Here is a 13,444-nt window from a genome sequence, read left to right on the forward strand (position 1 = left end):
GTGAAATGAACTTTGACCATGCTAAGATACAAAACATTTGGGTATATTCGGTGGAAATTGGCATAAATTAAGGTACAATTTAGGTGGGAAAGGCATAAATTTTGCAAACTATAATCAAATCTGACTTTGGATATGCCAGGAGAGGATGGGTAGGGTTGTCTAGGGCAGGTTGGAATAGGTGAAAACTCAGCTAAAATGAGCTTTGGCCGTGCTATGTTCCAAAACATTTTTGGGTATATTTGGTGGAAATTGTCTTAAATTAGGTCAAATTTATATGGGATAACTTAAATTTCGCCGACTTTAACCAAATCTAGGTTTGGATATGCTAGGATAGGTTAGGTAAGGTTGCGTAGGGTAGGATGGAATTGGAGAAAATGTAGGTAAAAATGGGCTTTGGCAGTGCTGTGATACAGAACATTTGGATATATTTGGTGGGAATTGCCTTAAATTAGATAGAATTTAGGTGGGATAGCTTAAATTTCGCCGACTTTAACCAAATCTAGGTTTGGATATGCTAGGATAGGTTAGGTAAGGTTGCGTAGGGTGGGATGGAATAGGAGAAAATGTAGGTAAAAATGGGCTTTGGCAGTGCTGTGATACAGAACATTTGGATATATTTGGTGGGAATTGCCTTAAATTAGATAGAATTTAGGTGGGATAGCTTAAATTTCGCCGACTTTAACCAAATCTAGGTTTGGATATGCTAGGATAGGTTAGGTACGGTTGCGTAGGGTAGGATGGAATAGGAGAAAATGTAGGTAAAAATGGGCTTTGGCAGTGCTGTGATACAGAACATTTGGATATATTTGGTGGGAATTGCCTTAAATTAGATAGAATTTAGGTGGGATAGCTTAAATTTCACAGACTTTAACCAAATCTAGGTTTGGATATGGTAGGATAGGTTAGGTAAGGTTGCATAGGGTAGGATGGAATAGGAGAAAATGTAGGTAAAAATGTGCTTTGGCAGTGCTGTGATATGAAACATTTGGGTATATTTGGTCAAATTTAGGTGGCATAGCATAAATTTCGCAGACTTTAACCAAATCCAGGTTTGGATATGCTAGGTCAGGTTAGGTGAGGTTGTGTAGGGTAGTATGGAATAGGAGAAAATGGGCTTTGGCAGTGCTATGCTACGCAACATTTGGGTATATTTGGTGGAAATTGCCTAAAATTTGGTGAAATTTAGGTGGCATAGCATAAATTTCGCAAACTTTAACAAATCCAGGGTTGGATATGCTAGGTCAGGTTATGTGAGGTCCTGTAGGGAAGGACATATATAATATCTTAGGGTAATGAACTAGTATGTTTAAGAAATAGTGTAAATTTTCCTATTTGGGGTTCGTGCTATATGGCAGACTCATATAATGTATGGACAGAGGCGACATAGGCTTGTATGTGAGGATATGGGATGCTCATATTTAGTTAGTTTAGCTAGGTTGAATTTAGTCAAATTTGCGTAGTATAAGTATATTTTTGATAGATTTAGATAATTTAAGTTTTAACAAGATGCATTTTGATAAGATATAGCAAATTTGTCTAAAATTATCATAGAAAATACTGACTCCACCTAACCCCACCTGCCCTAACATAACTAAGGCTAGAACAAATATGTCTGTTAGATGGTTTGAATAAATACTTAAATATGGTGGTCTGATTGGAGAGAATGTAACAAGGTATTAATAAGACATAAAAATAGTGGACATATGTTAGATGAATAGTTTAGCACTAATAATGTTGATATCTTAATGGAAAAAGAATGTGTTATATATTGAGCTTATCGGAAGTTATATGAACCATTTTTATATGTGAAATTCTGACTTTTGGGGAGTTGGTTAAACTTAGCATATTATAATTAATGTCCTAAATATACCCAGAAAAATATCATGCAAATTGTGTATTGTTTGACCCAGTTGGTTGTGTTTGTACATATATAGCACAATTAATATACTTGTGTATTAATTGTGCAGATTATGTATTTTGCATAAGTTGTATGATTATTGAAATTATGTATTGATTATATTTCTATAAATTGTGTATTGTTTTGTGAAAGTTGTATGTATTAATTGTATATGTTTTTGTATGTGCATTTGCGGAAATTGCATAGTTGTGTATTTAATGAATATGTGCTAGTTATGTATTGTTCATATTTTGGTAAGTTGTGTATTGATTATATTTTTGAGCAAGTTGTGTAAATGTCGCAATTGTATTTGTGTAAATCGTGTATTTATGCTAGTTGTGTATTTTCATATTTGGGGTAGTTATGTATTGTACGTATTTGTGCTAGATATGCATTTGTGCAAGTTGTGTGCAATAATTATGAAAGATGTGTAATATTGCATAAGTTGTGTATTAATTGCGCATGATGTGTAATTGCATATGGACGAATTGTTTATTTATACCTTTGCGTATTGATTGTCATTGTGCAAGCTGAGTAATTATATAGCAAGTTTTCTTGTATTAATTGTGCAAAGATGTAAAATAATTACACAAACTGTGTAATAAATGTCCATGTTTTATAATAATTTTTGTGATAATAGTGCATTTATGCAAGTTGTGTTTTTAATTTGTTGAAGTGGAACTGGTGCAACTGTATTTGTGTGTGAAAATTGTGTATTTTGTGTAAGCTCTGTAATTTGATAAAATAGATCTTCATGGTGTAAGTGTATTTTGGTTTATGAGACAATGTGTGGGTAATTTGTGAAAATTACGTTTGTGAAATTGTGTAATTTTAGTTAAAGCGCATTTTTGATTGTCTAAATGCATAAGCATTTTGATATATTTGTGCAAAATACCGTACTTTGTGTAAATGTCATACTCTGAGTGTACATGCAATATTGTGTAAATGGTATATTTTTGTTTGCAACTGACATATTTTGTATGAAAATCTCATATTTTTTTATGTGATGGTATATTTTGAGTGTAAATAATATATTTTATGCATAAATGGCATATTTGGTGTGTAAATGCTGTATTTTCTGTGTGTATGGCATAAATTACATCTGATTAATGGGGAAATGGTGGAAAAAAACTAGGCTATTCTCTATGAATGCATAGGTTTTGAAGTATGTGTAGGTATGCATGATTGTATTTGTGAGTGTTGGTTTAGAAACAAGTTAGCTGATTTGCGTAGCAAGACTAGGATTTTTTGAGGTGTAGAAATGATTAGCCTATGAATATAGTGGCTAACATCCAGCTGAGTTGCTAGATGGATGAATTGAGGTGCGACATTTGGATATCTATTTGATGGATGTGAGGACAGTTGACTAGCCTATGAACACAGCCACTAATCCGCTGTACTGCCAGATGTGTGGTAACTACTTGTGGATTATAGTAGAATATCTAGCTATAGGGTTTCATAATTGCTGTTGTGTATAAAACTAGAATAAGAGCTATTTATTAAAACTATTATTGTAAACTAATACTTTAAGTGGGATCCCTTGGTTGTTTTAAGCATAGGGTGGACATGAATGAGATTGGGTGGAAATATATAGGAGCTGCCTCGTATGGGCCAATAGGACCTCTGCAGTTACCTTTATTCTTATGTTCAGCTCACCTGCTATGCTGCCAGATGTACGATTCTGCTTAAATTGCAGTACGACATTTGGGCTTCTGTTATACGTTTGAACTTATCACTGAATAATGATTACAGTCACGGTTGATTAAAATGTATATTTTTTAACCTCTGATTAGGTTAGGTGGGGATGGATAGTCTAGTCATTTTTGAATAATAACATTAAATACACATGCCAGTAGGACGCCAAAGGGCGCATTGGTTGTCTGGTGACGTCATACATAGTTGACCAGTAAGGTACTGTAATACCTTCACACCTATATGCTAATGACCATCAATACATTGTCCCTATACCTGAGCTCGCTTTTCACGATGTCACTAAACAACAACAAAAACTGTTCTGTAGAATGTATTTGTTTGTTATAAATAATATGTTAGGTTAGGTTAGGTTAGGAAGGTTTGATCGGGTTTATGAATAACAGAAAATATAAGCAATGACCGAAAATACGAGCTATTGTAGCTGAATATCAACTCTGATGAAGCATAGAGTATAGGTGAGGTATTAAGCCTGATTAAGAGTTCACACTTATGTGTGAACCTCCTGGGATCCGCATTTAGCGCGCCTCGCGCCACATTAGGGATGATGACGTCAGAAACGAAGGCTTTATTTCAAAACATGAGAGGCTTGCTTTTCATTGAAGTCACCATGCCTGGCAGGGGACTGTTAGTTTATACAGTAATGTTGGATTAGTACTGAAATCGCATTGAAGTCACCATGCCTGGCAGGGTACTGTTAGTTTATACAGTAATATTGGATAAGTACTGAAATCGCATTGAAGTCACTACGCCCGGCAGGGGATTGTTTTCATACAAATGAAAGATAGTAAGTTTTCATTTTTATTTTGCCCTATGCTCAATAAGCAATTTCTGAAGAAAGATTGACAAAGCTTAAATTACATTCTCTAGAAAGGAAAAGAAATAGAGGTGACATGATAGAGCTGTGAATGAATGGACATGATAAAGGGGGAATATTAATAGACTATTAAAATTATCAACACTAGACAGAACATGAAACAATGGACATAAATTGGAATAAGTTTTAGATTTAGGAAAAAGACCTGGGTAAATACTGGTTCTGTAAACAGGGTTTGAAGTCATTTCTTATGTTATTATTATGTAATCTTAGACAATGGGAAACAGTACGGCAATACCTTATTGAGAAAAACGAGCTTATAATGATTAACGCCATTGCACATTAGGCTTGACAGAAGGCAGCATTTGAATCCCCCTTTGCTATAAATATCGAAAATGGGAATAATTACACTGTAACAGAAAACGGGCTTATACAGGGAAAATGAAGACGGGGGTGACGTCATTATCCATTAGCGATGCCTGTGCAGGGTTGCTCAGGTAACGAAATATGATGGGGCCAGGAGCCGGCCTTTTAATCCCGAGGTAAGTTGATGACGTCATTGACCATTGGCTATGCCTGTGCATGGGTCAGGCCATGAAAGAAAATTCGAGAAAACCCTGGGGCCAATGACCGGCTTTTTAATCCCCTTTAACATGCCTGTGCAGGGTCACTAAGCTAACGAAATTTGGGGATGACTGAAGGCGGCCGTTTAATCCCCTTGAGCGAAAATGGCAGGGGCCAATGACCGGCATGGAGAAAAAAAGTTCGTAAAACCCAGGGGCCAATGACCGGCATGGTGAAAACAGTTCGTAAAACCCAGGGGCCAATGACCGGCATGGTGAAAACAGTTCGTAAAACCCAGGGGCCAATGACCGGCATGGGAAAAAAAGTTCGAAAAACCCAGGGGCCAATGACCGGCATGGGGAAAAAAAGTTCGAAAAACCCAGGGGCCAATGACCGGCATGGGAAAAAATCAAAATTGCCGGTTATTGGCCCGGGGCCAATGACCGGCATGGGAAAAAATAAAAATTGCCGGTCATTGGCCCGGTTTACACTACTGATGCTGCTGGGCCCCCAGGTGCTGCTGGGCCCCCAGGTGCTGCTGGGCCCCCAGGTGCTGCTGGGGCCCCAGGTGCTGCTGCGCCCCCAGGTGCTGCTGGGCCCCCAGGTGCTGCTGCGCCCCCAGGTGCTGCTGGGCCCCCCAGGTGCTGCTGGCCCCCCAGGTGCTGCTGGGCCCCCCAGGTGCTGCTGGGGCCGCAGGTGCTGCTGGCCCCCCAGGTGCTGCTGGGCCCCCCAGGTGCTGCTGGGGCCGCAGGTGCTGCTGGCCCCCCAGGTGCTGCTGGGCCCCCCAGGTGCTGCTGGGCCCCCCAGGTGCTGCTGGGGCCGCAGGTGCTGCTGGCCCCCCTGGTGCTGCTGGGCCCCCCAGGTGCTGCTGGGGCCGCAGGTGCTGCTGGGCCCCCCAGGTGCTGCTGGGGCCGCAGGTGCTGCTGGGCCCCCAGGTGCTGCTGGGGCCGCAGGTGCTGCTGGGCCCCCCAGGTGCTGCTGGGGCCGCAGGTGCTGCTGGGGCCGCAGGTGCTGCTGGCCCCCCAGGTGCTGCTGGGGCCGCAGGTGCTGCTGGCCCCCCAGGTGCTGCTGGGCCCCCAAGGTGCTGGGAACACTGGGTCGATCAGTTAAAGAATGGTCCTATCAAGAGGCGAGTGTGAAGGTGTCATTTTGGTAGTTTGTCATGTTCTCACGTAATTATGCTTGCGAGGGTTGAGCTTCGGCTTTTTGGTCCCGCCTCTCAACTGTCACTCTACTGGTGAACTGGTTTCTGAGCCTACTGGGCTTTATCATATCTACCTTTGAAACTGTGTATGGAGTCTGCCTCCTCCACATCACTTCCCAAAGCATTCCATCTGTTAACTACTGACACTACACAAGTTCTTTCAAATATGTCTATGGCTCATCTATGTACATAATTTCTGTCTCCTAGTGTGTGTGCCCCTTGTGTTAAATAGCCTGTCTCTATTACCATATCAATTCCTTTGAGAATCTTGCATGTGGTGATTGATCATGTCTCTCCTAACTCTTCTGTCTTCCAGCGACGTGAGATTTAGATCCCGCAATCTCTCCTCATAGCTCAAACCATTCAGTTCGGGTACTAGTCGGGTGGCATACTTTTGAACCTTCTCCAGTTTAGTCTTGGGCTTCACGAGATATGGACTTCATGCTGGAACTGCATACTTCAGAATTAGTTTGACAAATGTGATATAAAAGGTTCTGAATGATTACTTACACAAGTTTCTTAAGGAGGTTCTTATGATGACGAACCTTGCATATGCTGCTGGTGATATCTTCTTGATGTGGGCCTCAGGGGACAGGTCTGGCGTGATATTACCCCATATGTCTTTCTCTGATTCTTAAATAATTTCATCTCGTTAATGGTACCTTGTATCTGGCCCTCCTACTCCCTGTACCCATCTTCATTATTTTACATTTACTTGGGTTAAACTCTAACAGCCATTTGTTAGACCATTTTCAGTTTGTCCATGTAGGATTTTTCTCTTCGATCTGTTTCCCTGAATTAATTTCCAGCATAAACGAATTATAGAGGCGTAAAATAAATTTATAAAAATATGCCAAAATGATAAGATAAAATAATATAATTTATGAAACCAACAAATTAAGTGCTGTTGCTCATTACTCCGGAAGTGAACAAAAACCAGTAACACAGCTGATTAATTAGTGTGGACTTTCTCAAGTAATTTGGTGCTGGGAAAGGTCATTCGCAGAGCCAGATCGCTGCTTTTGTTCACCTGCCGAGAGGTCAATAAAAATTATTAATATAATTATTGCAGCGACCTCACTGGTTTGTATCACCGAACCCTTCCAATGTTACAATCAACAAAATTAGCCTAACTCAATGATTTAAAATTATTTTAAATTCTAGATTTGTTTGGCTACAAAAATTCTTCCAGCTATTTATATGAATATAAATCACTATTCAAGAATGATTTACTTACTTTGTTTGTGGTAATGACCACATGTTGTAATCAGGCCCTGCAATGAACAGGTAAATGACACAGGTACATAAATTGGCGTCAATTAACAATACCGTAAATCATTACCCTACTTGGTACAGGAGCCCGGGTGCTCAGGTCTTGTGTCAACCCTGTCCTCTGGTGAATGTACCAGCACCATACTATGGAGAGTCTGGCTGTTGGACGTGGCGTTACTCGGCTAGTATCATTTACAGTATTCTTTATATATGTAGAGCGCTTCTAGCTCTTATTGCTCATTTAGATATTGTCTCTGTAACTGTATAAAAATTCTGTAACGTATTGAGTAAATAACACCTATTTGTTAATTCTATTTGTTAATTATTAAAGTAATTAATTAATGGAAATTCTATTTAATCAATTTGATTAGTGACGTTTCACTAATGAATTATAAGGTTGTTAAATGCTATGAAGTTACCTAAAATAATGGTAATGTAACATAACAAATGTTAATAATTACGATTTTTTTATTTCGCTTGCTAAAACTCGCCAGGGAGGCATCTGAGCCGCCGAGGTGGAGAATTATTGCACACGGATGCGGCCACTGAGAGGAATGAGTCTATACCCTCTGGAAGATCACTTACGTATATCAGAAACTGGATAGGTCCTGTGGGATTCCGCTGGTGACTTCACTCCATTCGGAGCTCTCACCCCCTCATTGTAACTCTCTGCTTCCTTTTGCTTAAGTACTCCCTTATTCACTGGAGCACCCTACTAGTTACTCTTGAGACAACTTCCAGAGCCTCAGATATATTGGAAAAGGTTTCATCTTTGCATCAGAAAATCTGTTGTGAGATAATGTGTTTGCATGTTGTACAGTCGGAGCACCAGCTGTGTTAGGGACAAAACCTGGACTTCAAGTTAGTGTGAAAAGCGAGTTCCAAAAGCGAAAGGTATTAGTTTTATGGTCCATCGTCAATGTCCTAAAAAAAACACGTCCAGCTCCAATACAGAAGCTTTAGAATCAAACAATAAATGTTCTGAGTTTTGTAGAAGGAGGAGCTCTCAACTCTTGACTTTTCAAGCAGTTATGTATCAACACTGATACAAACCATCATTTGATTCTTTGCCACACAAATGTTCAATTACTTTAAAGAGGAAATGTAACTGAGCGAGTATTTGAACTTAGAGATGAACTCACATTACTTAGGTAATGTGAGCTCATCTAAGCCGAGCTTAGATAATAGAATCAAGATATAATCATAAAATTCATTGATTCCATGGAAAGCTTCCATGAGCAAGCTGCAAAACCGGAAGAGGAAGGTCAAAATATGATAATATTGTAATATTCTAGAAACCGTCATCAGTTCTTGATACTGGTGACGACTAAGTGCTTACAGAATTTGACAAAAAATGAACTTTTGCGGCATTTGACAGAACTGGAAAAAAAATTCAACAAATATTTTCCTGAATTCAACGATGAGGCGATGGATCTAGCACGAAATCCATTCAAGTTGTCAGTTGAAAAAGTTACTGATGATTGTCAAGATGAATTACTTGAGACTAATTCAGGCTCAGGAGACGAGAAAACAATTACACAATTTTGGCCTTAGATGGACGGAATGAGCTATCCAAACCTTGCTTTTATTTGTGTCGACATATCTTTCTGAGTCAGACTTTAAGGCTTTGTTGCAAGTGAAACCGAAGCAACAAAGTGGATTGGAGGATGAGATGCGGAGTGACATCTCTCCCACTCCTCCGCCGAGCCAAAAATTGATGAAGAAATAAACAATCGCAGGTTTTTCATTGATTATAATCTTCTGAAGATTACAGTCAATAATAAACTCAATTACTTTGCATTTCAGTGAACATTAAGTTTGTTCAACTATGCTTCAGTTTAGCTGGCTCAATAATTAGTTATAAATATAAAAACAACTAGTTTTTACAAGTTTTAAAATACATCAACTTGCAGACGAAGAGTCACAATAACGGGACTGAAGATTTGATGACAAAACCACACGTCCGCAAGTGAAACAAGACGACGTTTCGGTCCGTCCTGGACCATTATCACGCCGTCTTGGACCATTATCACGCCGTCCTGGACCATTATCACGCCGTCCATAACCATTATCACGCCGTCCTGGACCATTATCACGCCGTCCTGGACCATTATCACGCCGTCCTGGACCATTATCACGCCGTCCTGGACCATTATCACGCCGTCCTGGACCATTATCACGCCGTCCTGGACCATTATCACGCCGTCCTGGACCATTATCACGCCGTCCTGGACCATTATCACGCCGTCCTGGACCATTATCACGCCGTCCTGGACCATTATCACGCCGTCCTGGACCATTATCACGCCGTAATAGACCATTATCATACCGTCCTGGACCATTATCACACCGTCCTGGACCATTATCACGCCGTAATAGACCATTATCACGCCGCCCTGGACCATTATCACGCCGTAATAGACCATTATCACGCCGTCCTGGACCATTATCACGCCGTAATAGACCATTATCACGCTGTCCTGGACCATTATCACGCCGTAATAGACCATTATCACGCCGTCCTGGACCATTATCACGCCGTAATAGACCATTATCACGCCGTAATAGACCATTATCACGCCGTCCTGGACCATTATCACGCCGTCCTGGACCATTATCACGCCGTCCTGGACCATTATCACGCCGTAATAGACCATTATCACGCCGTCCTGGACCATTATCACGCCGTCCTGGACCATTATCACGCCGTAATAAACCATTATCATACCGTCCTGGACCATTATCACGCCGTAATAGACCATTATCATACCGTCCTGGACCATTATCACGCCGTAATAGACCATTATCATACCGTCCTGGACCATTATCACGCCGTAATCGACCATTATCATACCGTCCTGGACCATCAACTTTTCTATCGCTGTTAAATTTATATAGCGCCGCAAATGACTTAATTAAAATAAATGTGTTTTCTCCAATATAGAAACAAATTATAAGATTTTCAAAGGTTGGAACAAAAGGTTTAAAGGAGCAGTGCTTATGTTGTGTTCTTGACTGACGTGCTAATGACGTACATGAGTGACGTGCTGCTGACGTATGAGTGACGTGCTGCTGACGTATGCCTGACGTGCTGCTGACGTATGCCTGACGTGCTGCTAACGTATGAGTGACGTGCTGCTGACGTATGAGTGACGTACTGCTGACGTATGAGTGACGTGCTACTGACGTATGAGTGACGTGCTACTGACGTATGACTGACGTGCTGCTGACGTAGTAGAGACGTGCTACTGACGTATGACTGACGTGCTACTGACGTATGTCTGACTGCTACTGACGTATGACTGAAGTGCTACTGACGTATGACTGACGTATGCCTGACGTGACACTGACGTATGCCTGACGTGCCACTGACGTATGCCTGACATGCCACTGACGTATGCCTGACGTGCTTTTGACGTATAAATGACGTGCCACTGACGTATGAGTGACGTGCCACTGACGAATGAGTGACGTGCCACTGACGTATGACTGACGTGCCACTGACGTATGCCTGACGTGCTTTTGACGTATGAATGACGTGCCACTGACGTATGAGTGACGTGCCACTGACGTATGACTGACGTGCTACTGACGTATGACTGACGTGCTACTGACGTATGACTGACGTGCTACTGACGTATGACTGACGTGCTACTGACGTATGACTGACGTGCTACTGACGTATAACTGACGTGCTACTGACGTATGACTGACGTGCTACTGACGTATGACTTACATGTCAGACATACGTCAGTAGCACGTCAGTCATACGTCAGTAGCACGTCTCTACTACGTCAGCAGCACGTCAGTCATACGTCAGTAGCACGTCAGTCATACGTCATTAGCACGTCAGTAGCACGTCATTAGTCATACTAACGTATGACTGACGTGCTACTGACGTATGCCTGACGTGCTACTGACGTATGCCTGACGTGCTACTGACGTATGAGTGACGTGCTACTGACGTATGAGTGACGTGCTACTGACGTATGAGTGACGTGCTACTGACGTATGAGTGACGTGCTACTGATATATGTCTGACGTGCTACTGACGTATGAGTGACGTGCTACTGACGTATGAGTGACGTGCTACTGACGTATGAGTGACGTGCTACTGACGTATGAGTGACGTGCTACTGACGTATGAGTGACGTGCTACTGACGTATGAGTGACGTGCTACTGACGTATGAGTGACGTGCTACTGATATATGTCTGACCTGCTACTGACGTATGAGTGACGTGCTACTGACGTATGAGTGACGTGCTACTGACGTATAAGTGACATATGAGTGACATGCTACTGACGTATAAGTGACATATGAGTGACGTGCTACTGACGTATGAGTGACGTGCTACTGACGTATGAGTGACGTGCTACTGACGTATGACTGACGTGCTACTGACGTATAAGTGACATATGAGTGACGTGCTACTGTCGTATGAGTGACGTGCTACTGACGTATGACTGTGGGAACCGACCTGTGAGATTTATATTTATTTAATTTATATGAATTTATATTTACGTTAATTTATATACTTCGATAGCAATTTGTATGATGTTAAGTGGACTGTATTTCTGCAATAATCTCAATCTCACAAATCGATCCTCTACACATTAGGGGGGTTTATATTAATTAAATTTATATATATGCAGCCAATCAAACTACAGTATTAGACTACATACATTGAAGAAGTTCCTTATCTTGTTTGTACAGCAGGTATAACCAGGATGTAGACACCACATTTTCCCTCTTTGAGGTAGCTTCCATCACCCTGGTAACTGATGTACAAAGCATGCTTCCTCGTCTTGACCTGTCAAAAGGGCGCTAGCTGTAAAGCCAGATACCTATATATGACAAGCTATATCAGAGAAGACACTGTACATGGAACCTTAAAGACCTGGCTTAATTAATTTAGTATGAGGCGATTTCGTGATCTAACCCTACCCAATGACATTAATGGCCACTAATGATAGATATACGGGTTTCGGAAAGACACTTAACTTGAATTTGTTGACAGCGTGTGATAATGGAACACCTTTGGTTTCCATAACACTTCGTCCAAGTAAAATTAACAGGAGCCGAATTGCTCCCTGCGCCTCTGGTCTAGTATAAACAATGGCTGCCCACTCCCTCACCCTGACGCTTGGCTTACATTGTCCAGATGACAGAAAGTGATAGAAGGGTCACATTTACTCTACTTTAATATTGATAATTAAGTTAATTTATATGAGATGTTTTATGATGGTAAAGTCCAAAGACTAATGTATTTAAGAATAATTCCCACCACAATAGGTGGTGAATATAATAGTATGTGGTGATGATATCCCGTTTTCTTTAGACGGTAATTCCACTACAAGTTACGTTTTCTATGAGTAACTTGTTTATACAATACAGCTATTATCTGTCTGTATGATATGTTAAATGCTGTCGGATTTTCCGACATAATTCCCCAGGGGGCTGCTCACGGGTCGAAGTCCTCTTTAGAACAGACGAACACCGATACTCCTCCTTCGAATTATTAGATTATTTTGATGTTAGTAGTTAGTAATCACACATTTGTGCGTCTGTTCGTACAGGACGGATGTCCCGTACTAGAGTTGCAGGGGTTAGAAGTCTAATGCGATTTCATTTCCCTGTCAGCTCTTGAAAGGCTAATATTCAAGCCTAATTACTTATTATTTAACCCAGAAGACTGGATGTGATCAAGTACTACAGTCAAGTATGATTCAGGGATTGCAGTGAGATCAGTGACATTAGATATAACTTGAAGTTTCTTCAGGTAACTGGTCACTGATATATAAACACTGAGGCCCATGGAATACATCTTGATTAAATAATAAATGTATCAAATCAGTCATCAGATTTATTGGGGTTTAATTTAGTTAATTGATTCAGAAGATTGAATAGCTCATCATTAAAGTAAAGTATGGTTCTGAGACTGCAGTGGGTTCAGTGACATTGGTCGCAGTGACTTGTA

The 13,444-nt window shown here is 40.9% G+C and overlaps 1 protein-coding gene and 1 long non-coding RNA gene across 2 annotated transcripts in view; both read left to right on the top strand.

Moving 5' to 3' along the window:
* LOC138358012 (collagen alpha-1(I) chain-like) overlaps positions 1-9,018 on the top strand; it is a 33,272-nt gene extending 24,254 nt beyond the window's left edge. Inside the window, exon 6 of the mRNA XM_069315477.1 lies at positions 8,843-9,018. Within this exon, the coding sequence (XP_069171578.1) occupies positions 8,843-9,018 (176 nt within the window). The remainder of the gene's footprint in view (positions 1-8,842) is intronic.
* The window catches only part of LOC123773111 (uncharacterized), a 239,088-nt gene that overhangs the window by 136,580 nt on the left and 89,064 nt on the right, over positions 1-13,444 (top strand). The gene's annotated exons all lie outside the window — the stretch shown is intronic.

The sequence above is a fragment of the Procambarus clarkii genome, chromosome 81, assembly GCF_040958095.1.
Source record: "Procambarus clarkii isolate CNS0578487 chromosome 81, FALCON_Pclarkii_2.0, whole genome shotgun sequence".
NCBI lineage: Eukaryota > Metazoa > Arthropoda > Malacostraca > Decapoda > Cambaridae > Procambarus > Procambarus clarkii.